Consider the following 26,896-nt stretch of genomic DNA (forward strand, 5'->3'; position numbering starts at 1 on the left):
CTATATACAATATTTCAGAACATTTTAGGTACATCTTCAAAGTCAAACTATTTTCATGTTCAGTCTGAGTGTGATGTATTTCTATATACAATATTTCAGAACAGTATTTACTATTTTACAAAAGGTACATCTTCAAAGTCAAACTATTTTCATGTTCAGTCTGAGTGTGATGTATTTCTATATACAATATTTCAGAACAGTATTAACTATTTTACAAAAGGTACATCTTCAAAGTCAAACTATTTTCATGTTCAGTCTGAGTGTGATGTATTTCTATATACAATATTTCAGAACAGTATTTACTATTTTACAAAAAGAATATTAACATACAGAAAAAGGTTGACATAAATAAAAAATGTTTGATAAACTACCTTAACACTAATGACAACCAATTGATAATACTATTAAACTCATCATTTCATGTCAGAGGTTTTTAGAGCTCTTAGGTGAAACATTAAGTTCTATTCTTCAAATCAAATCTTTAGAGTATAAATATCTTTCTGTCTGAAAGTGAATTATTTCTTATTTACAAAATTCATTATTTTCCATAGTTATAAATATCATTCTACGTCTGGCTCAGGTCCAGCTTTTAGGTGACTCTGCTGCTGTCACACGGAGCAAAGATATTTCTGCAATGTAGTTTTGAGTAATTAGAAATACTACGGTCAAATATTTTTGTATTGAGGGAGAGGAAGTCATAATAAAATACAAATCATAGGAACTGAAGACGAATTTTCCATATTCTTCTTAATTTGTCCATGATCTAAATAAATGTTAAGCCTTATTTTAGCCTCCACCATTTTTTTGTTGTTGTTGTCAGAAGTAGGATACCAATGACTGTTGATCAAGACAGTTGTGGTCTAGATACACTAGTTTCCATGAATTAGCAAACACTAACTACTTCTCAAGCCAAATCATTAGGAAACACAAGTTAATTTTAAATCAAAATGATTGACTTCATTCCATACTGTAACATAAAAAAGAGCTTTACATTCTAGTTTTACAGTGGAAATATCTTTTTATGGTAATTTTTGTACACATTTTTAGTAATCTTTGACAATTTTAAAATATATAACATGCAGTACTGAAGCCAATTTATGTAATATCTCTACATAAATTGACTGCATTAACAAGAGATGTTTTATTATTTATTGTAACATGATTTTATCTCAAAATAAAATTCCATATTTTAAAATTTATTTTATTAGTAGCCTTCATACACAAGTTTATAAAAAATTATGTTGAAACACACATATATCCTTAATATAAAATGCATGGGGTCGGTTTATTGGACAAATGCCATATTACAGATGGAATGTTCACTATATTTCTGAATTTATTATGGATATCTACACAAGATGTTGCAAGTTGTTAGTAGAATGTACAAGTCTGTTGTATGCTAAATACAAAACACACTGGAAAAGTATTTCTAATCAAGAAAGGATGACAATCTGAGTTACATATTAACATGTTGATGTTTATGTAAAGACTAAAAATACTATATCCATGGCACTGTTTGCATATTGTGCTTGCCTCTAAAAATGTATATTTACAAGTTTTCCTTTTCAGCATCCCTGTACACTGTATATGATATTTACTGTTCTTCATCATGAACTGTCATTAAATCAAATACATAATACCAAATTAAAAGTTACAAATAATCATCTAACCTTAAAATTATCATAAATATATTTATATAAATACTATACAATGTTTCATGTATTTCTGCATATATATGTGAACAGTTTTCACTGCTTTGATCACAAGACTATATGGTATTACAACTAAATATACTTTACTGTGTTTCACACTGATCCACAAGTTTATTTAACAAAACACTCAGATTTGAACAATAATAAAACTAAGACTGGTAAAGTGATAAAGTGTGCTGTTAGTGATGTTCAATATACTTATACATAATTACTTTCTTATGTTATTTTAATACATTTTGTACAAACAAAAAAGTTACTTAAAAATTTAGATAACATGCATAATGTGGCATAAATTAATTTTTTAAAGAAATAAGTTCTGTTTCGAAAAATGTGCATAATTTGTATTCATTCACCAATAAAATGTATATGTTTTTTCAAGATGTATAAATTATTCTGATAAACTTTGTGTGACTGTAACAGTATTTATCTGGCACTAAAATAAATATGGATAAGAACTTTTGCAGTCAGATTCTGGTTAAATTTTGTTATTCAAAATGATGAACAAAACATACAAAATAACCTATGTTCATTTGGAATTGCCAAAATTAGAAACAAGTAAAACTTACCCAATTCAGTGAGGAAGGTGGCTATTCTTCTATAAATCTAGAAAAGGTTAATAGTTAGTCAGTTGTTTCAGAAAGAACATCTACACTAGCCATCCCTAACTTTAAACTGATAAGACTATGAAATGGCACCTATTGCCAATTCTTTGGTTACTCTAATCAAATAACAGAATTTGACAATCACTTTTACAACATTCACATAATCTCAAGGTTGAAGGGCATTTTTGCTGTAACAGGATTAGAACCATAAACCCCCAGGTTCAGAGTTCAGAACACTGACCACTAGGCCTAGCATACAAATTATGAAACAATACCAAAATGTTTCAGATATCAGTGTGATATGAATATGGTAATTTTATCCCTGGTTAAGTGTTCATTCTCTTTTGATTTTTTTTACTCTGGCTTGTAATTTTTGGAGTTTAAATCAAGTTTTTCTGATTCAAATTTATACATGCCCAGCCCAAAGGTAAAAGAACAAATGCATAATCAACATACACTAATTCCTGTGCCTAGTATTTGACCACTCAAAGGTGATGGGTGTGTTTATAAAAAAACTGAAAAGTTATTTGGTTTGGTTTGTTTTGAAGTTTGCACAAAGTTACACAAAGGCTATCTGCACTTGAAGTCCTTAATTTAGCAGCATAAGACTAGAGGGAAGGCAGTTAGTCATCACCATTCACAGCCACACCTGAGGCTACTCTTTTACCAATGAATAGTGTGGATTGACTGTCATATTATAATGCCCCCATGGCTGAAATGGCCAAAACTGAAAAGTACTACTGAAGATCTTACAAAACAAATATATGGTAGTGTTACTTGCATCTGAACTTAAATACTGAGGGTTTGTCATAAGTTTAATAATTTCTCTGGCACACAAAATAAAGATTTTCTCATGGTTATTTTGGTGCACTCATAAAAAAATTCAAGCTATATTAATTTCATTCTTGAAAATACAAACATGAAAAAAAACATTACATTATTTACAGCTGAACAGAAAACAAGAAACAACCTTAAAAAATTACAAGTAATTACATATAACATTTCCTTTTAGTCATTAAGAAATCAAAGTAAAAAATAAACAACAAAACTAATATGCTTACATACCACTATATACATATATATATATATATATATATACACACACGTGCCACTTTAAACAGGTACTTGATACATATATATACATGTATACACACACACACATATATATACACTATAAACATGTATTTGATATATATGTATACACACACATACACTTATATACACATATCACTATAAGCAGGTATTTGATCCATATCATCTTCAATAAAGCCATAAAAAGTACATTTTACACAACTAAAATAGGTGAATTTCATATCCCTAATGTTTCTCATTTGAGTGATGCATACAAGGTTAAAGGTCATGATGCATACAAGGTTCAACAGTGCAGCTGTCACAGAGGTAGTAAGAGATACCATGCTGGTTAGTGTCTGATTGTCACTCAATGTGAAGTACAGAACAGTTTGAATGGATATTCTGTAAACAATCACACCAACCACAGCAGCAATAGCTATTGTTACCTAAAGAACAAAACATAATTTAAGTCTATAAAGAATCACTGCATCAAGACCTACTGTAACACAGAATATATATGTAAATTTAAAATAGTTTTAGGGAACTTAAAAAAAAAAAAAAACACTTTGCTGTAGCAAACTATAACTGGAGTCTGGCAGTTAAAGTCCAGATTTCTTCACACAGTTGGAGGTTATTTGTCCTTTTATGGAGTGGTTCACTAAGTCTTTGCCTGGATTTTCTAGGCAGCAAATTGTTTTGCAGGATATGATAAAACAAAAACCATGAAACCTGCAACTGATCAAACAACTCTAAAGTTATGCTTTTCTGTGGCATCTTAACCCATTTTATAATTACTAAAAATTGGCAATTTCACAATTTTTTGTTTGTCAATGTTTGGGACCTGTACAAAAATATCTTTCTACCAGCTACCATGTAAATTGGTCAAAATATGGCTGAGTAAATGATCAACAAATACCTCTAAATTATGCTTTTTTCAGATCTCTTCCTGCCTCCACCCCCCCCCCAAAAAAAAAAAAAAAAAAAAAAAAAGATTCAAAATGGGCAAATCTAGCTATTTTTGTTTGTCACTGCATTGAGCTCATGAATATTTACATTTGTGCCAATTGACTTCCAGACCGCTGTAAATATAACCACGCAAGAGCCCAAAATATATATTTTTGGGTTGTTTGGCATCTGGCCCCTTAAAAAAGCCTAAATAAAAAAAATGAAAATACTTACTGGACATACTGGACCAAAGTATGACCCTACCAAGTTTCAGGATAATCTGCTAAGATATGTATTTATGGCAATCGACTGAAAAGAGTTTGGAAGAAGGTGAAGCAACAGAAAAACTATATCTCTTTCATGATGATGAGGAACCCACATCAAGTAAAAATGTATCTCAAGATGGCTGGTATGGGTATTAAAACTGTTTTTATTATCCTGAAGGCCTGAGATACCTAAGAAGGTGAAACATTGTTTTCTAATTTATTTTAATAAAAGTTTTAATATCCATACCACCCATCTTGAAATACAGTACACCTATCCGTGGAGACAATTATGAGAAATAACTGTCTTGTATACCATACTGCAAAAAATTGGAAACTGGATTCACTGAAAATAATAAAAAAATCCTCCCAAGTTTACAAAGTGCATCTTTTAAAAACAATTTTTCTTTAAACATAGAACCAAAAATCTATGAACCAAAAACTCTAACAGTACCACCTGTGGTACTGGAATATCTCTGTTAAGCCTTTGAGTAATCTCTGATCATTTGGGAAAAAAAACCTTTAAAAGTAGACTCATTCTTGAAACACCACTGAAAACTTTTCTTGTAAATAGACTGGACCACCAAAAGATTGATAATAAGCAAAATACATGATTGTTGAGACAAAGATAAAATTTCCTTACTTAATCGTGTTATTTTTATTCATATTATTGTTACACAAAACTACAGCAAAATCAACTGAGCATTTTCAACCACAACATAGAATGATATGCTGTATGGAATGCTTACTTAAAAATCAGTTAATTTTCAGTGAAAGATGCTTTATGTGGTTATAAGTGCATAACAGATGCAACGTTGTTCCGAGTGACTGCTTTCATGTTGGACGTTAAACAAGTCACAAAACCTTGATAAATAATTACTTCAAAAGACACAAATCTTTATTTAAAGAGACGTTTTAAACACACTTGTTTTATTTGAAAGGGCTGTTTTTCTACTGGAATAATTTTATACGTGCCTAGTGGGGGTCATGTCTCACTCTAAACACATATTTTCTCATTGCTGTGCATTAAAAAAGTCAACATAACAGATAATTAAAACTAGGTATTTAAAATCCACAAATAGAGATCACAAAAAAAATGTAAGCAAATAAAACTGTAGATCTATTGCTGACAGCTTAACTCAAGCCACAAATAATCATTTTGATTCCACTATAAAATTATTTCAAATGATATTTATTTTGTTACAGGACTCCACTGAGATTTCTGCAAGAAACTGACAGTACTTTTGAACTTACTTCCCCATCCTTAATTATGTCATGCTGTGAAATTTTCTGAGTCCTTCATTTTTAGCCATCAAAAAATCCAGTGTTTTACTAGTATGTGCATTAGTTGGAAACTACAGCTTGTGCATTTTCTAGTGTTTTTATTGGAAACAGACACAACAAAATTAGTCGATTCTGATGATGGATATTGTTATTCAAGCCACTGTTGTTCATCATTACTCAAATTTATTTCCCTGGCAACATTTCAACAGCTGTTTGACACTGGATGATTATCATAACAGATGCTACTATTCAATATCACATCGGTAATTCTTTTTTCTGTTTTTTGAACTTAGCAAAAGTCACAAGTACATATTCAGTATTTGTTACCACTGCATATATTACTCTTTCATACAGCTATTGCAATTTTAAACAGGTAGTGGTAGTAAAAGTTATTGATAATTAGCAATTTAGCAAAGTGTGCCACTGAGAGAATTATTTGTGTTGCCTTATTCTAACAAACACTTGTACACAGCAGGCTGTTGAAGAACAAACATATTGTTATGTAAACCTATCAAAGTAAGCATGTGACTGTGTATGTTTATGTTGCACTAAACTTTGTTGTAATTTTTTAAAAGAAACATTATTCCATTCTGATGAGATTCCTTTGTTACTGTTCATCTTTTGTTATATAATAGTACAAGCTGATGGAAGCTACTCATTAAATTTGTGATCATACAATCTTTGCCTTCACAATGGTCCTTTGAGAACAATTTTACAGTTTGTATGTTACAGGTATATTTTTACTGGTATACGTTTATTTTCTCTTGAACATATGTTATTTATTTTTAATATGTGGTGGATGAGTGGAACATAAAGCACAAGCAACAGTAAACTGTCACAAAATATGTAACATTCAACTGAATTCACATGCACTTGTGAAGTTTAGAATGTATTCTCTATTAATGAATATTAAAAAAAACATCTTAAGTAACAATATAATTAAAACTCATTCTAGATTGTCAGAAAAATAAAGAAACAACATGAATCAAAATGCAGAGACTGTATTATCAAGCCTATAGCCAAAGGCTCTAACAAAGTAAATAAATACAGCTGCAAGTAATGTCTGTATTATTTTCTTAAGCTTATTATAAATCTCTCTATTAACTCCATGCCTACAGTACTTATCAATTTTAGTGGGGACAAAATAGTTTGTTTACTTTTTAAGAGTCCCGAGTTTTCAGCTTGAAAATACAATTTTTATATTTTGATTCAACTTTTCTGATGCTCCATACACCCCTTCCCAAATTAATAATTTTTAATAATAAAGTTCACAAACACACATATTCCTGTATATAGATAAATTTCTCATTCCCACTGAATACCAAACACCATCACTGTGTCAAATAGTCTTCATTACCTATTGAACCTGTTTCTAAAGTTCACTGTTCTCAAAATTGGTTCTTCTTTAAATCTGAAATCTTAAATGTTCACATAGCTTTAGTGTACACACCTATATACTCAAATTAATTCATGAATAAATACTCACAAGTAGTAACACCACAGACCAGGAAAATATGGTACACGGTACTCGTCTCTTCCAAAACGAAACACATGGTTCGTTTACCTGTTACAGTGTACATCACAGAAGCATTTAGAAAAACACATCAGTAAAAAACTAAGTAATAAATTTTCATAACTCGTAAGAAATAAAGTTCAAACACATGCCCTTAGAAAAAGAACCAGAACTGATGAAAAACTACTGTAATATTCCTTCTGAAGTTCAATTTACATTATTTTTGAAGGGAATAATAAAACCACAACTTAGGCATTGGAACATCTAACTTGTTTGTTTGTTTTTTTAAAAAAGGGATAAAATAAATGTAATGAACTTTAAATGATTTGCTTTGTTTTAAATTTCACACAAAGCTACACGAGGGCTATCTGCACTAGTCGTCCCTAATTTAGCAGTATAAGACTAGAGGGAAGGCAGCTAGTCATCACCACCCACAACAAACCCTTGGGCTACTCTTTTACGAACAAATAATGGGATTGACCATCACATTATAATTATGAGTCGAGCACCTTAACCACCTGGCAGCCAGACTGGGACTTTAAATGAGAATATTTGAAACAAGCATAAAAGTTGACATTTTAAACTTTCAATTTCAAACAATGTTCTATCAAGATCTTTTAAATTTTTGTTATTCACATCTATTTTTTATACTCTGCTGTCTTTTAAACTACATGTAATGCATTTACACTGAATTATTTTTAGAAAAGTGTTTTATCACCCTTTTAAAATTGTACCTTTGAAGACCATTTACTCAAAATAACTGCATTTTTCAAGAAGAATAAGGCATTTTTTTAAGTTTAATAATTTTAAGAAAGAATTCATACAAAAGATACATAGCTTGTTAATTTTGTTTGATAGAGTCATTTAGTTACAGTTTTGTTGTAAAACCAATACCAAACACTTTTAGTGTCATCATAAAACTTATAATCTGATAATCAACTACAACACTGCAAAATCATCATCAACAGATAGATCTAGACTTGTATAAAAACAAGACAAATTGTGGGAACTGGACAAAAAGTCAGATGTTTGTTTTGATGTTTATTATAAATTGATAACTGCTGTTCTTACCCCTGTAATAAAGTTTACTTTCTTTTTCTTTACTTTTGATAATTTAGCTAAATATTCTGGCCTTGGATGTTCCTGGTGATATAAAAAAAAACACACACATTATGATCAAGAGTTCAGGTAAGACATCATGTCTGTGTGTTAAGAAATTTACATTTTTAAACATGTATTTTTGAGAAACTTTCTCAAAAGAATACCTCTAGGGAACATTCAAATATTATTTTTATAAGACAAAGTTTGAAAAGATGTTCAAAGGGAAATACTAGAGAATAGCTGTAAATATCCTACTGGAAACAAACAAAGTTAAAAGTCCTGAGCACCCAATCAAGGCAGAAAAACACGGTCACTAACCCTTTCACATCAAGTAGGTCAAACTGCATATGTCACAACCTTTTACAGAGTTAAATTCAAAATTTAATTACACTAGTTTATTATCGATGTATATAAGTAAACTTTATATCACAATGTAATTACTGAATCAAATTTTAATAGTATTTAAGTTCTTAGATTCTTCCTTTTTCTATAATTTACTTATCACCCCTCCAAGAATTGAATAATTTTATGTAAATTAGTTATTATAAAGTAGTTATTTTACGGCTTTCTATCTTATTCGTTCATGATGTCATACACTAGGAAATTAGAGTCATTTAGCACGCACACAGCTTCTCTTTTACAAGCTGCCAATAGTTCTCTATGATGTTGTATATCCATAGACTTACCACTATATCAGCAAGGGGCATTTAGTGTGGTAGTGCCATTAGTAAAGAACAAAAAAAGATGCTGGTAAACAGTACATTTTATGTTTTTCATGAATATTCTTTATTTATTACTATAAAAGTAACTAAAATGAAAAAACAAGAAAGTTGTTAGGTTAGATTAGCTAAAATAATGAATAGTAATAAGAAATATTCTTCATATTGTTTAATGTAATTCAATAGGGTAACATGAGCTGAAGGTTCACCAAGTGATTTAAAACTTGTGAGGAAGGACTGTTTGTTTTGAATTTTGCACAAAGCTACTCGAGAGCTATCTGTGCTAGCCGTCCTTAATTTAGCAGTGTGAGACTAAAGGGAAGGCAGCTAGTCATCACCACCCACCGCAAACTCTTGGGCTACTCTTTTACCAATGGATAGGGGATTGACCATGACATTAGAATGCCCCACGGCTGAAAGGGCGAGCATGTTTGGCTTGACGGGAATGCAAACCCGCAACCCTCAAAGGAAGGATTAATAGTAACACATGGTTCAAAAGTCAATAAAACTGTAAGATTAAGAAGAAACAGAAGATGTATATTGTCACAATTTGTTGTCATTTTAGCACAATAAAAAAGTAATTCACAATTATTTCATAATTTTATGGTGGTTATGAGGACGTTTAGATTGGCTGATCATTTGAAAGTTACAGCTTGTAAAATAACAGATAAAATAAACTTTTTACTGACAGCAAACATCATCTGATATTTATGAAGGAGATTTAAAGAACTACTCAAGTGAAATTTGAAAATTTTTAAATGAAGTATTTTTAATCTTAACATGAAAAATCACTTTACAATCATAACAGTCAACACTGACAACATGTAATTAAAATACTTGTATGATTACTGTCAAATTTGTCATGACACAACTAGTACCTTCACAATCACAATAGGTATACTGCCATGGTTAAAAGTTCATGTCAAATACACAAGTCCATTGTGATAAATTAATAACTGAAATAAAAGTACACATTACCTCTAAAGTGTCAAAATTAGTTACATCCCAATGGTGGGTGATTTTTGCTGAATATCTTTTCCACAATTCCATAAAGATAACAGCTGAAAGTAAATAAAAACAAAGTGATAAAGTTTATCATCACTAAAGACAGAAATTGCAAGAGAATACAAATTACTCTTTAAACTTATATGGCTTATGATAATTTATTCAACTATTTTTGTTCACCAAAGTGTTAGTAATAACAAACTTTGTAAAGTGTTTTCTTTTTTCCTTGAAAAGTCCCAAATTACAGACAAGATATCTCAAAGTAATAACATGCTTTTGGAATTAATTTGAAGTGTTTGATGTGAGACTTCAGTAATAGAAGTTTAAAGTCTTGAATGTGTAGCAAATTTGATGTGCTTTATGTTGGTTTGAAATTAAGACCATTTCAAGTATTGCAGGTTGGACGTTTTTATGTTGAAGTAACCCTTTTGCTATGGGCATCCATTACCACACATATCATGAGGATTTTCTTAGTGAGTTACTTTCCCAAAATTCAGATCCTTTGTAAGGTCAGTTTTATGTTACTGGATATGGTAGCATGAGCATACATGCACCTTGTCATTATAACTTCTACACTGTTATCCAGATACAGTTGAAAGATCAATATAATAAATTTATATATGTACGTGGTGTGGACAAGAAAAGTGGCCCCCTTGAAAATACTGTTAATTTGTTATATATTTTATTTGATAACAGAAAAATGTGTAAAATGCACTTCACAAGATCTATTCCAAAATGATATCAAATAAATTAACATTTTCAAGGGAGAGGCACTCTTGTCCTCCCCTTCTATATAAATGAAAATGTTATCAAATTTAAGCTATTTTATATGAGTTATAGTTTGAAGTTATTCTAGAATGAAAAAAGGCATTATTTATATTAATTTCCTAATTGTTTTTAGTGGTCAAATCTATCAAGCCCAGACAGAGTTTCATCAGTAAAATAACAGACAAAACATTATGTTTTTCTTTGTACAAAAATGTTTGATAATTATCTAGAGGTTATAAAAATTTTATATGTGAAATTTGAACATTTTCTGATGCATACAAATATTTTTAACCTTAAAATCAAAATTACTATGCATGTTAGATAGTCAAAATGCTAAAAGAAAATAGGCATAAGAAAAGCGTAACTTAAAAAAAGTCTTAAAACTAATTTACAAAAAAATTTGATATTTTGTGTATCAAAGCTCTAACAGAGTCTGAAGAAGAGAATATTATTTATATAACTTTAACATGTAAATCTATATAATACTTACCCCAGAGTGACATAAAAACAGCAAAAAATACAGCAGCACCGTTGTCAAAAAGATGTGTAATTCTGACAAAAGTGCATGTCTGTCCTAGCTGTTCATATTTACATCCTTTTATGTCACACCGAGGATATAAAATTATGTCTTTGTGGTTCTCACAAACGTCCTTACTGTAAAAAAAAAAAAAAAAAATATGCAATTTTAAGTTTATAGAATAAACACAGTACAGTTGAACATTTAAATCAATCATAATATACAACTATCAATTTCAATGATAATGCCACATAAAATAACTGATTAACTGAAATTATGTTTAAATCAATTTGTCACAAAAATTATTGAAAATATTTTTAGGTACATTAATGGTTAAAAACATATCAACCAATAAAAATTAATGGTTCCAATTATTACTCTTTGCAATTATTCCAGCTACAAATGTCTTGTGCGAAAATAATTAATTAGTTAAACACTGATTAATTCATCCAGTGATTAATCACTTACCACATTCCATCAATTACATATCTCTAAGTAACTGATTTATCTGAGGTATAATTTAGAAAATGATCAAACATGAGTTATAAAAATAATAAACTGTTTGATAACTCTTTTAACTTTTTTCTCCCCTAATTCATACCTGTGAGCATCACCCACCAAGGTGAAGAACCCATAGAGGAAACACAGCACTCCTACTGCTGAAGCTGGGATCAGCATGCAGGTATAAAATCCCAGCCAAGCAAAGTAGAGGCCAATTTTCACTCCAAAATATTCCCTGAAAAAATTGAAAGGAACAAACAATAAAGTGATTCTTATCAAACAAAATATAGTGGATACAATAACTAATGAGGAACTCCAAAAAATCAATCCATAAGAACCTTTTTTTTTTTTTAAATAAAGATTTGTCTCAATTTTAAACTCTGATTAGTATGAGAGCAAAGTGATTTTCATGCTAAAATTAATAAAATGTTTATATCTTTAATATTACAGTTTCCAAATTTCATTTGCATAGCTTCTAAAATCTTCTAATTGAATATCAAGTTATTTTTGGAAAATATTTATATGTCATGCATTAGTGTCTCTACCTTCACATTACATGAGCTCAGGCCATTTGTTTAACCTTGTAACCACACCAAAAAAAAATATGAAATAAAATTTTTCCTTTCTAAAATCCCTGCAGAGCACAATAAAAGCTTATCATTGTTTATCCTGACTATCTTCAGGCTTGTATCAGTTAAATATGACAACTTCCTTCATACTAAGCCTATGTAACAACCCAGGAATCACCTTGTATACACTTCGTTCAAATTACAGCATAAAGTTATGTCATACAAACAATCTTCAAAAGTATATACATATATTGCAAATAAATTAATCTATTTCTTCATTCATATATTCTAATGTTACCTAATAAGTATTTTTTTTACAATAAAAACAAACAATATATGTGCATAAAAATAACAAAATCTAGTACTTTATTGTGAATGCTGTAATTTCTTTTGTTGTCAAAGACTTAAAGTATTGATAGAGGCTAACCCAAATTTTCCATGGGGCTGTTTTTCATTTTTTCCCCAAATTATTTATTAATTTCAAACACACAATTTAGAGCACAAACAATAATAAACACAAAGAATTCAATGTCTTATAATTATTACAATTTAACTGGTTTTCTAACTAAACATTGTGCATCAAAACACTTTCCTTGGCTGGTTAAACTAAACATAGTAATAGCAGATTTGAATCTATGTTCCAAAAAAATTAAAAGCCATCCTGTGAACGAGATGACATTATACATAAAACAGAATATTAAATATTTATTTTCTAATGGTTATCAATAATGTAATAGCAAATGTCAAAGACAGAAAGAGAGAGAATTATTTACATTTTTGAAAGACTGTATGTCGAACAGAGCTTTATGGGATGGCTTGGTAACTATAACTTTATGTTATGTACGAGAAAAATCTGCAAGTCTGAAAGCTGTATTCAATTTCAGTGAACCAAACACAAGTGAAAAGATGTCTAAGTTTAGCAATTTTAAACAAACAAGTGCCATCACGTGATACAGAAATGTAAACACTAAGACGTTACAAATTAAAATATTTTACTTTTGAAATTCAGAAATTAAAACTATTATATAACAGAAACATCTGATTAACTACATGCTAATTCTATTAGATCTACATCTCTTTTGGTTGGTTATTACCACATCTTTATTGAATTTTGTAGCTCAATAAATATAATACAATAGCAACAAAAGAGAATTCTCTCCTCCTATCATGACTGACTCTCCTTATACATAATTATTGTATTCAGAATGATCGCTTTCAAAACACAACTTGTAAGAATAAAACTCCAACTGAGACTCTAAACATGGCATACAAATATAAGATGTTTTTTGGTAATTTCAATCTTTAGGTAAAACTCAAAACTTTTACCAAGTGATTTTTTATATTAAATAAATAAATTCTGTCCAGGAAATTATTAACACTCACTTGATGTCATCAAGGGGTTGCTTTTTAAATATTGTTGAAAACGAAGCCCAGTTGTTCAATAACCATTTCCTGGGAGCTTTGTCATCTGAAGAATGACATTCCCCCTAATAATACGTCAAAATAAATTATCAACATAACCATTATTTTACTGATACAGGAAGTGAAATATCAACTAATAAAAATATGTTAAAGTGTACTTTGCTGGAAAATAATATTAATAACAAACTACAGGAGCAACCCTATCACACAAATTCATCAGGTCATAAACCTGATATAATACACACTGGCTGTAGAAATAACTGTGAACAATACTTTTAACATATGAAAAATTGTACTTTATCAACATCACGCACACCTGGAAAGAAGAATCCAATAAGTTAACTGACCTCATGTAAAGGAAAGGCAGCTTCGTAGACACGATCTTTGATAAGCTTTGTTATTCCTGAAAAAATAGGAGAAAAACACAGTATAAATACATAAGGCATGAAATATTTAATAAAACAATGTTAACAGTGATTGCAATGACTTTTATTCATCACTATATATCATATCATATATATTGAAACGCACATATCATATGTAACAAACCCAAGCACACACGTCAAGTACTACGGGGTTGCCAGTGACTAAATCTTTTTTTAGTAGTTTAAGAAGCCTATAACCATATTATTATTTACCAAATTTTCACTTTTTTATTCAGATGAAATAAGGTTTCATTATACTGTTCTGCTGAACCATTGAAAACAGGATTCAAAATTAAAGCTTACAGAGAAATAAAAAAGAAACTTATTGGATTGCTAATCTAAATACTGATCAACCTTTTGGACTTAATCTGGAACCTGGAATCGTTGATCTTCGTTCACTGGTTTCATCTTTGTCAAAAAAATTATTTATATTCTTTGCTTATTTATTCTCATATTGTGAAAGCTGAATTTACTGACACATACAATTTGTTTAAGATAATTTTTCATATAATTTTTTATAAACTAATTAGTATATCTTTTTCAACCTGTCTCCAGGTGTCACCTTTACTTTACTTATAAGTGCAGTTTTAAATACACACATATTCAGCCATTTCTGAAGTAAAATATTCCTTGCACCTTTTCGCATATATTATCACCATTGGCTATATTATGCTGGAAATGAGACGTTTACACAAGAACATAGAGAAATAGACATTTCTTGGAAAACCACATGACGTTCCTGATGTCACTAAACTACCTTTATTTGTATATCACTCATTTGATTACACCACCATTTCTAATTTGTAACTGAAGAAAGATCCACTTTTCAAAAGTGCTCAAATTGTGGGTTTTTTATTCATTTCTATCAAGACATCTTGAACCAACATGTTTTTACAACATCTTGAATGACCTGTACAATATATTGTCCAAATAAAAAAGCACACACACCTCCAATACTTATAGTGGGTTACAGTTTAAGAGCAGAATTAACTGACTTCTTTCCAAACTGTTTATTATCAAACGACTATGTATATTATATCACAACACAAAACAACTTGTTTTTACCTGTTACAATGCTAACTATATAGGACTGACCTAAACATTAGGGAAAGTTGCTTACTTTCTACATAAAATACAGAGTGGACCACAGCTGAAGTTATTTAAATTAACTGTGCATTGGTTTCCACTTCTGTGTGATTGTATCAGGAATACCCAGGGTTACAAAGATTTTATTTGTTTCTATTAAGACTTCTTGAACTCACGTTTTTTCTAACATCATAATTATACTGTTCTCATAACATCTTTAGTTTTTCACCTATGTTCTGCTATTTATTTATTCATCAGTTAATCTGTCAATATTACAACTTCCTAAGCTTTAGACAGGAGACATTTGTTCTATGTACAGGCAGTAAAACCATAAAATTAAAAGAAGAGTATAGGGAGATGCTAAGTTGAAACTTTGAAGAAAATAGAAAACCTAGCATTCAGAGAGGAAAAAACATGTTTGTTCATTATATTTCATATTTTCAGTTTCTCATTTCACTGCACATTGGTAATTTCATTTCTATTAGTATTACGGTTGAAAAATAGTAGATATGTAAAGTTTTGCCAGAAAAATATTTTTGAAAAGAAGTATTTTTTTTACTTTTTCAAATGGAAACTTTCACTCAGACTGATTCATTTTAGGCTTTAGAAATTCACAGACAGATCTTTATGAGAAATATTGATTACTTGTGTACAATACAGTTATAGCTATTAATTTTATATTTATGAATATTATTCAGCACAATTAATTTTAGGACTAAAACTTAATCTAGTTGAAACTTATGAGATATAATCAAGTGTTAATAAGCAAAGGTAGCCAACCAGTCAATCAGTACATTCTAATAATTATAGCTTCTTGTTTTCTGTGTATTAACTTATGAATATTAAACACTTCTTGTCAGTTTGCTATATAAAATTAGATTCATTAACTGTTCACATCATGTGATAAATAACAAAACTTCTAGTACACACTGATAGTCTTATGTCAAACTACATTAAAAAATACAAGTCTCTGAATTTAAATTGTAAAGTTTAATATGACAGAAAAGTTCAGGTGGACATTCCATCTTGGGATTTTATATATACATGAGAAAATAAATCAGCAGCTGGTCAGTACAAGGTCAAAACAAAATATAATGATGACAAATACAAATCATTATAACCCAAAGGGTATTTTAAGACACAGATATTTAAGTGTTAGCCCTAAAAATACACACTAACTTTTAATTAACAGATTTCTTAACATGATTTCTACGAAATATTTGAGGACTATCTGTGCTAGATGTCCCAAATTTAGACTAGAGGGAAGGCAGCTAATCATCACTGCCCACCATTAACTCTTGAGCTACTCTTTTACCGATGAATAGTGGGATTGACTGTTACACAATCATGCCCCCACAGTTGAAACGCAAGCATGTTTGGTGTGACAGAAATTTAAATCTGCAACCCTCAGACTGTGTTGCAAGTGCCCTGTCCATCTGACCATGCTGAACTAAATAATTTAAGGATATATCAGTAAATCAAAAAGGTAAGCTATGCAAATTTCAGATTCTTATTTGTAATTATGTTTAGCTCATGTTTCCATCTTACTGTAAATTTTACTTGCTTGCTGTTCCTGTTAGTAAATCCTAACAAAGACTTTCCATAAAAGTGTGTGATTCATTTTTGTGTACAAAACGGGAGGCAGTTGTGGAACAAGCACTTTGAATCACTGCAGAAGAGGTTGCAGCAAAAGAGAAAACAATTTATGAAAGCTAATTTGTACTCAAAACTGAAATTTGTATCACCACTTGTATATGATGGTACTTTGTGTAAAACTTTTTTTACAAGTAAACATGATGAACTACCTTTCAGAATAGTTGGAAGATTTACAGAAATTATTACAAAAGTCAATTTAAAAAGTTTGCTTTGTTTGGAAACTTTTTTTTATACTTTTAGTACCTCTCAGAAAAAGCTACCTACATGCATATTAATTATTATAAACTCATCACTAAGTGTTATCATTTTGAAATACAAGGTATAAGTATGATACATAAAAGAATTTCATATTTTATAAAAGTAATAGAAAAAAATCAGTTTTCTCTCCCAGATAATCTAATAACTCAGTTCATAATGAAGAAATATATTTTCAAAAAGTATAAATTTAGCTTAAGAATTTTTTTCAGTAATTCTAATGCACAGTAAATTATACAGAAAAGAAACTAAATACATATTATGTTAAAATATAGTGTGTGTTTTTTTCACTTGCCAAATGCATAAGATTCGTTTGTGTTGTTACTGAATCTTTTTCTCTTCAAAATGAAGTCCACAATTTGAGCACGTTGGGCTGGATTGACTATCATTAACTATCATCTCTAAAGTGAAACTTGAGTAAGACACAATCTTCTACGGTTAACTTGAGAATAATATATCATCATCTTTAGGGGAGAGCTTGCACATAGTACAACAGCACATTCTAGAGTTAATTTCAGAATAATATATCATCATCTTGAATATAGCACATCAGCACATTCTAGGGTTAACTTGAGAATAATACAACAACATATTTTAAGGGTAACTTGCATATAGTACAACAGCATGTTCTAGGGTTAACCTGCATATAATAAGATACCACCCTTCAAGATTAACTTGTTTATTGTACAACAGCTCCTCCTAGGATTAACATACGTAAAATACATCATCACATTTTACGGGACAGAATAACAACATATAAATAAACAGATATATAAGAAGTGGGAAGTGGCGTAAGAAATAATGCAGGACATGCATTTGAAACTTACCATAAACCCATGTAATAGCTATAGTTTGAAAGAAAACAGTGAACAATAGAGTCATTCCACTGGCAGAATAATAATCCATCAGTTGAAATATGTACATGCCCCTGAAAAGTAAAAAAGATTATTTTAGTGACTACTACAATCAGTTTAAAGAAATCCAATCAGAATTATTACTTAACAGTTTCGTTTTATTAAATATATTTTATTACAAGTTACAGTTTCCATATTCTAGATACAAGATAACACCATGGTAAAGCCACAGAAATAAACAGATATATCAGAAGTGGAACGTTACTGAATAAATATAATAGTATTGGGAGTTGTGCTTATGGTAAGTTTTATTTATTACGTCATTTTTACAGTGAATAAGATTTGTTTTAGACTATCCACCCAATATTAGACATCATGCACAACACACCCGACATAAGTCTTCATATATTACACATCATCATCAGACATCATGCAATACACATCATCATTAGATCACGTACTACACACCCAACATCAGACATTATGCACTACACATCATCATTAGATCACGTACTACACACCCAACATCAGACATTATGCACTACACATACACATCATCATTAGACATTTCATACTAAACACTAAACATTTGACATCATGTGCAACACATCATCATTAGACGTCATGTACTACAGACCAATCATCACATAACAAACTGAGACAGTTATAGATATCTTCCTACAGGAACTAACATCTCTCTCTACAGCAGTACCTTACTGTTATCATCACTGACGCCATTAATTATGACGTCGTTTATTTTGGATAAGATGACGGCTTGAGGAACTTTTTGTTTTTTGACGGACAAATAAAACATCTACCATAATGATAGATTCCTTTTACTTGTTTATTGATTTTTTTTAATATTATGGAACATACCTTAGTGACCATTGGTAGGCCTAACATGTATAAGATGATAACAATTACTACGGTAAAAACTTCTCTTCGCGGTCTCAAAAGAGATGGCCATTCGTCCACGATCCCTGTGATGAAAGTTTCCACGGTGCAGAACTGAAAAACAAAAACTGACCAATATCAGTACACATGTTGTCATAACATACAGATCAAAGTAACTTAATAACATAGTTAGACAGATCTATATAAACTGTATATGTACACTGCTAACCAAAATCTTAAGATCAATGAACAAAAAGAGAAAATATGCATTTTGCGTTGTTAGACTTAATCACATATTTGAATAGAGCTTCGATAAAAGACAATAAGAAAAGGGAAAATAAAAATAAAAAACCTTTTTAGCATTTAATAGGAAAAATGCGAACACTATGAAATTAGCCTAAATACCAGTTGATCAAAAGTTTAAGACCGTACTGAAATGAAGCGTTAATCGGTAAACACGAAACGAAATTTAGTCATTTGTGTTCAAGCATTAGTATTGTCAACATCTTCCACTCGCATCTCCTGTGTAACATTGGGTACAAACATGGCAAAGGCAAAAAAGTTGACAGAGTTTGAACGTGGCAGCATTCTCGAACTGCAAAATTAAGGTCTCTCTCAACATGCCATCGCTGGTGAGACTGTGCGTAGTAAAACTGCTGTTGCAAATTTCTTAAAAGATCCTGAGGAATATGGAACGGGAATTTCAAGTGGCCAGCCCAAAAAATATTTCGCCGACGTTAAGTAGGAGGATTCGACGGGTTGTCCGGCAAGACAACAGCCAATCGTCGAACCAGATTAAGGCCCTTACGGACACAGAATACAGCTCAAGAACTATAAGACGGCATCTACGAGAGAAAGGCTTTAAAAATCGTAAACGTTTTCAAAGGCCACGCCTCCTTCCACACCACAAAACAGCTCAGTTAAACTTTGCTGAGAGGCACCAAACACGGGGCGTAGAAATGTGGAAGAAAGTTTTGTTTTCCGATGAGAAAAAAGTTAACCTGGACGGTCCAGATGGCTTACAACGTTACTGGCACGATAAGGATATCACACCGGAAAAAGTTTCTACACGACACAGTGGAGGAGGTTCCATCATGATCTGAGGTGCTTTCTCCTTCCATGGAACAATAGAACTCAGATTATTCAGGGACGTCAAACACCAGCTGGCTACATTAGCATGTTGGCGAGAGCATCCTTATTGACTGAAGGTTCCCGCTTGAGTGGAAATACCTGAATCTTTCAGCAAAACAACGCTGCAATCCACAATGCCCGCAGGACAAAGGACTTTTTCATGACGAATAACGTGATTTTTTTGGACCATCCATTGATAACATTTCGGGGTGGATGGCAAGGGAGGTCTATGGAAATGGACGTCAATTCCAAACAGTGCATGATATTTGTCAAGCCATCTTCACCACTTGGAATAATATACCAGCCAGCCTTCTGCGAAATCTTATATCGACCATGCCAAAGCGAGTGTTTGCAGTTATTCGCAATGATGGCCGTACAACTCACTAATGAGACCTCTTGTTGGGCATTTCCTACCCTGTTTGGGACTTCTTTCTGGTATGGTCTTAAACTTTTGATCAGCTAGTATTTAGGTTAATTTCATAGTGTTCACATTTTCCCTATTAAATGCTAAAATGTTTTTTATTTTTATTTTCCCTTTTCTTATTTTCATCTTTTGAAGCTCTACTCAAATAAGTGGTTTTGTCTAACAACGCAAAATGCATATTTTTTCCTTATGTTCATTGGCCTTAAGATTTCGGTCAGCCTTGTATATATATTTAATGAATTAATGTTTTATATAATAAAGTTTCAAACACACGTGTTATTATTTAGTTTGATAACGTAATACTTCATCTTGCGTGAGAGGACGTTTTAAGTTATTAGTTTCTGAAATAGAAGTTTATCTCTATGGATCACTGAAGAATGGTACTTTGAAATTTCTTGCATATTGAAATATTTAACCAGCGATAAACAGTTAAACAATATGTGGTTTCGCATCCATTGCTTGATTTGTTAGATATAAAATAGAACATAATGTAAACTCATGTTACGTGCAGCAACAAGTATATGTGCCACACAACAAACATGTGTTAGAGGTCGCAGTTGAAACACACAACAATCTTAAACTTGGACTAGAATAACGTGGTGAGATTTGTCGCAGGTATCAACCACGTAACTCATTAGTGACATATGTAACAACTTACAAACATATGTAGCAACTGCAAGAGGTATTAACCATGTAGCTGATATAGTTCATTACTGTGACATGTGGCACATAACTAAAAATGTAACACGTAACAGCCATGTAACTTGTTACTAATATATGTAACACGATAGGAAAACTTAGGAGGTATCCATCGTGAAGATGATATCTGTTATATGTAGCAAGTTACATACAATTGTAGGATGTAGCATACACACGTATTAACAATTGTATTGTAACTCGACACATGACTTGCAACCAAATATTTGATAGGGCAGAGGAGGAAATAAAATATATGATATTAGCAACACACCAGAAGGGCTAGTTTTGTTAAACTGAAAAATTATATGTTACACGCACACCAGGGAATAATATATGGGAGTCATGGAGTAAAACAGTTCGTAGCTTCTACCGTTGGCTCCTGTTGCTACTCAGGTTGTCAGTGTAATTAATGACAATGATATCCTTTCATTTCATCAACTACAAGTTTTACAAATTTCACGTACTAGCCTTACGTTCATTGAGGGATTGGCAGAATTTCTAAATCCCCAAAAACAGTCGCAACTTGCTAATTGTTTTTCCCTTACCTATCGGTTCTCTCGTATATCTCTTGTTCTTTGTTGAAATGTGTAATTGGGTAAAATGTAACGGACGTACTAAATAACACCCGCACGTTAACGTTACTCACGTTTTTATACTGCTGAAATTGTTTATTTCACTTCCAAGGAGATTCCATACGTTGAACCACGCACAAGACGTTAAAACTCCCACCAAGCAAACGATAAGAGAAACGTATAAATTTGAAACAAAAACAAAAAGACAGTGTTTAGTCTCTGAATATTTCACAATGTTGACGTACATTAACACATAAACATATTATCTGCTCACCTGACTGTTTATGCCCAGGACTACCAGCATGAAGAAGAATACAGTTGCCCATAGAGGTGAATTATGCAACTGTGAAACAACTTCAGAGTAGGTGATGAATGCCAACCCTGGACCTGAAGAAAATACATCATGTTAGATTATATCTAAACGAGGACCGTGTTTGTACTCTGAAAATAACACAGCAGGTCACTGTCTGATAATACTTAGTGTATATTAAGATGTTGATACACTGTAACTTAACAATAGACGTTTCATTTTAAATGTTTTAGAACCAAGATTAAAAAATATATATTTATAAAGTTGGTTCTGAAATATTCTGTTACACGTTGATTTTGTACAGAAACAGAATTTTTAGTGTTTATATAAACAACTGAAGCACTAGAAGACTGAATTATCTTACCGGACTTTACAACGTCAGCAACTTCAGTCCCGTTACCTTTCAAGTAGGCCATGTGTCTGAGGACGGAAAATACAACACTACCAGCAAATATACTGGTAGCAGGGTTAATAAGACAAAGAATATATCCGTCTCTAGAAATAAAGATAGAGAAATAATTATGAATGTGTGCAAAGTGTACAATAATATCCATGGAAACAGAAACACTGAAACAATAAGGAATACAGAGTATAGATAATTATTACATTATTGAACATTTTGTGCAAATCATTGTTAAATAATTAAATTAAAACATAAGAAAACATTTCTTAAGAGTTTGTTTGTTACCGGAAGAAGTTGTGGCTAAACTTGTTGTAACTTCCAAGAGTTACGACGGAACCGAAACCAACACCAAAGGTGAAAACACTTGCGTTTCTGCTGTCACCCAGACCTAATAACATTAATACAATAAATTAATACTGATTACAAAGAGTTCACTTCTTTAAATTTAACACTAATTTAGTTTCGTTTCGTTTTGATTAAAGAATTATTAACTAGTATTAAAGCTTGATAGCAAATAAACGAAAAAATTCGCTTGACAGTTACTGATTAACAATGACACTGTTTTCACTAAAGACGTAAATTACAGTTACATTAGATGGGAAGTTTTATTTGTTGCCCAGTCTGGTTGTTAGTGTTTGTCTTCTGCGTCAAGGGCATTAAAATGTACGGTTAATCCTACTATTCGTTGGTAAAAGAATATGCCATTGGTTCTGTCCAACAACCTTTAACATCTAACATTAATATTTACTGGTGTTTATATCGTATATGAATGTAATAATGATAACATTGGAATATTAATATCATAACAATAACACTTAAATCTCAATATAATAACAATAACATTTATATATGAATATAATGACAATAACATTTATATATGAATGTAATAACAAATACATTTGTATATGAATGTAATAGCAATAACATTTATATATGAATATAATGACAATAACATTTATATATGAATGCAATAACATATATAATAGCAATAACATTTATATATGAATACAATAACAATAACATTAGTATATGAATATAATAACAATAACATTAGTATATGAATATAATAACAATAACATTAGTATGTGAATATAATAACAATAACATTAGTATATGAATATAATAACAATAACATTAGTATGTGAATGTAATAACAATAACATTAGTATGTGAATGTAATAACAATAACATTAGTATATGAATATAATAACAATAACATTAGTATGTGAATATAATAACAATATCATAAACGAATCTTGGGATCCAAAAGTTTTTCAAATTGTGGACTAATGTAAAAAAGTAGTCCATCTCCAGCGCCCTCTAACGTCACTCCACGAATAAAAAGAACGATTAGAATGGCGTATGGAGTGACTGCTGACACCTCAATAATCTGCAAACAATGAACAAATAATAAAGTAAAACAGTCCGAAGATATGAAATAATTAATGCCAGAAACATTAAAGATTATTGGATTAAATAAAAGGTGATGTTTTCTTATGATTACTGTAATTGTGTTTTATGTCGTTAGGCGATGTTTTCTTATAATTACTGTAATGGTGTTTTATGTCATTAGGTGATGTTTTCTTATGATTACTGTAATGGTGTTTTATGTCATTAGGTGATGTTTCCTTATAATTACTGTAATGGTGTTTTATGTCATTAGGTGATATTTTCTTATGATTACTGTCATGGTGTTTTATGTCATTAGGTGATGTTTCCTTATGGTTATTGTAATGGTGTTTTATGTCATTAGGTGATCTTTCCTTGTGATTACTGTAATGGTGTTTTATGTCATTAGATGATCTCTCCTTATGATTACTGTAATGGTGTTTGATGTCATTAGGTGATGTTTCCTTATGATTACTGTAATGGCGTTTGATGTCATTAAGTGATCTTTCCTTGTGATTACTGTAATGTTTTTTGTTACTATGTGATCTGTTCTTGTAATTACAAAATGGTGTTTTATGTCATTAGGTGATGTTTCCTTATGGTTACTGTAACACTGTTTTATGCAATCTTTCCTTTCTTTCCAAGTTTTATTTTAGTTTAAATCTTACCTTGCCACTTCTCAGTAGACCTTTCCAGATGACGAAATAAACCACAAACCAGGCAAGTAACAAACACAAACTCAGTTCCACGTTCTCACCTCCCAAGTCATGTAATCCCGAAGTAATCTGTAATGTTCGACGCCTTCAAAAGAGTAATAAATACTGTTTTATTGAAATGTACTATTAAACCAATTTCAGTTAAGATTTCATAATTTTTAATTTTTGAGTATTAAATGATAAAACTGTCTACTATGGTATTGTAAGTACCTTTCAAGCCAGTAATAGAAACAAGGAAGGTTATTTAAAAACCAATTATACCTAGAAATATATGTCCTAAAATTTATCTTACAAGATTAACAATAACAAGGTTAACTGGGTCACAAGGTACATGGTGCATCATAACTGGCACATGAGGTGTCCATTATTATTACAGTCATTGTTAGTTGAGTCTATTCCAAGATGTAGCTGCAGTAAGCATCATCTGTTTTGAACAGAATTTTGCACACTAATCTCATATTGTGAAAAGGAAGAGAAACAAATGCAATGGTAGTTTGTGAGAATAGTGACTCACATGCAAAATAATTTTGAAACACTATTTCTAAACTTCCCTAATTAAAACTTGTGTACCTTTGGAGGAAGTGTGCTTCCCCTAGAACAATTACCTTTTTACGTATAATGACTTTGAATGATGTGCTTGTATTTTAACCAACTTCTACAAAATATACGTATAACAAACATTATAACAGAATTAAAATTAAACAGTTATTTTGAATTATCAATCTTATTTCTAAACCATGAGTCACAACAAATAATGTAAGTGGCCATTGCATTATGTTGTCAGATAAAATCCAGACACTGATGTCAGACTAGTCATCAGGTATGTAAAATCATTTAAGGGTTAGAATTTGAGTGCTTAGAAACGTAATATCTCAACTCCTACTGCCTTTCATAGGGCTGCAGCCAATTGTGAGAAGGCAGTTATGCTTAATATTCAGATACAACATTAAAAGCATCCTAAAAATTCTAAAAGTTAAAACTTCCAACCTCCACTCTTTTATTTAAAAATGATATTAAACTTAATTTAATCAAATTTAATATTAAACTTTTAATAGAAAGATGTTTAAATTTAAAATTTAACAATTATTTTACAAATATTTAAATTTTCTATCATTTATATAAAAAAACTTCTATTATTATTAATTTTAGCTGTTAACATATTTATTAAAAGAAGTATCTTACATTCTCATACAAATTATCAAAAGTAATCATTTTTTTTATATTTTTTACATTGTTAGTAGCTATTAAGCACAAAGTTACACATTGAGATATCTGTTTCTTGCATTATAAGTCTTCAGACAAACCATTATGCCACTTGGAAGCCACCTTTACTTTTTTTTTTTTTTTTACTATTACGAGTATTTATTTCAATTAAAATTCTAATACAAATAATTTTATTTAAAAATCAGTAGTTTTGTTTTGAAAATCATTGTATAATTCATAAGAATAAAAGTTTCTTCTTCAAAATATTTTCCTCTTTTATTAGTAGATTTACATTGTATAATTTTCCAAGATAGTTATTTTGACATCAGTAAATGAATGTTTGTTAATGGAATCTATTTCAATAGAATTGGAAAGATCTTTATTACTCTGAGATCTTCCTAGATTGAAACTTAAATGTAAAGGATTAGTTGTTTGTTCTACACACTTAAACCACATATATTATAAGTTAGTAAATAAATTATATTATCATTTTACACAGTGGTATATCTTAAAATCCATTGTGGCTGGACAAGTTAAACATCTTAGACTATCGACAATATATATTTCATAAATTAAAGTAGAAAATATAAATTACCGGTAAACTGTTAAGTGGACTAAAACCAGTGTACAAATGTGGAAAATGAATAAAAATAAAATTGTGTTGATAGAAAATAGTTATTTAATTGTACTCCCATTGTAATATATATATATACATAGAAAACAATATTTTGAGAACACTAGATCCAAATACGACTCATTTATTGATCGAAAATAACAGATTCATCTGAAAAATAAAAAAATTAAACCTACTCCCAGAATTTGGTTACAGGTGATTTTGCTTCGGTGGCTGTAATTTTGAGATTCGTGATGTTGGTTCCCTCTTTCAT

The 26,896-nt window shown here is 30.6% G+C and overlaps 2 protein-coding genes across 3 annotated transcripts; both read right to left on the reverse strand.

The window, feature by feature from the left end:
- Positions 1–196: 196 nt before the first annotated feature.
- Positions 197–18,075, reverse strand: LOC143242188 (anoctamin-4-like). 2 transcript variants are annotated; one of them, XM_076485541.1, is made up of 10 exons: positions 17,710–18,075; positions 14,340–14,395; positions 13,954–14,057; positions 12,102–12,236; positions 11,474–11,637; positions 10,189–10,271; positions 8,462–8,533; positions 7,364–7,441; positions 2,279–2,315; positions 197–273 (listed from the first exon to the last, which is right to left on the reverse strand). In XM_076485541.1, exons 1-10 carry the CDS (start codon positions 17,801–17,803, stop codon positions 212–214), a joined length of 885 nt encoding a protein of 294 aa, XP_076341656.1. In that variant the 5' UTR covers positions 17,804–18,075; the 3' UTR covers positions 197–211. The 2 variants fall into 2 exon arrangements, with proteins under 2 accessions (XP_076341656.1, XP_076341657.1); XM_076485542.1 differs by lacking the exon at positions 8,462–8,533.
- On the reverse strand, positions 18,009–22,777 carry LOC143242287 (sodium- and chloride-dependent GABA transporter 1-like). The gene is made up of 4 exons (XM_076485650.1): positions 22,663–22,777; positions 22,263–22,375; positions 19,145–19,276; positions 18,009–18,113 (listed from the first exon to the last, which is right to left on the reverse strand). The coding sequence occupies exons 1-4, from the start codon at positions 22,712–22,714 to the stop codon at positions 18,009–18,011; spliced, it is 402 nt and encodes a 133-aa protein (XP_076341765.1). The 5' UTR covers positions 22,715–22,777.
- Between the last annotated feature and the right edge of the window lie 4,119 nt (positions 22,778–26,896).

Source organism: Tachypleus tridentatus, unplaced genomic scaffold, assembly GCF_004210375.1.
Source record: "Tachypleus tridentatus isolate NWPU-2018 unplaced genomic scaffold, ASM421037v1 Hic_cluster_2, whole genome shotgun sequence".
In the NCBI taxonomy this organism is placed as follows: Eukaryota; Metazoa; Arthropoda; class Merostomata; order Xiphosura; family Limulidae; genus Tachypleus; species Tachypleus tridentatus.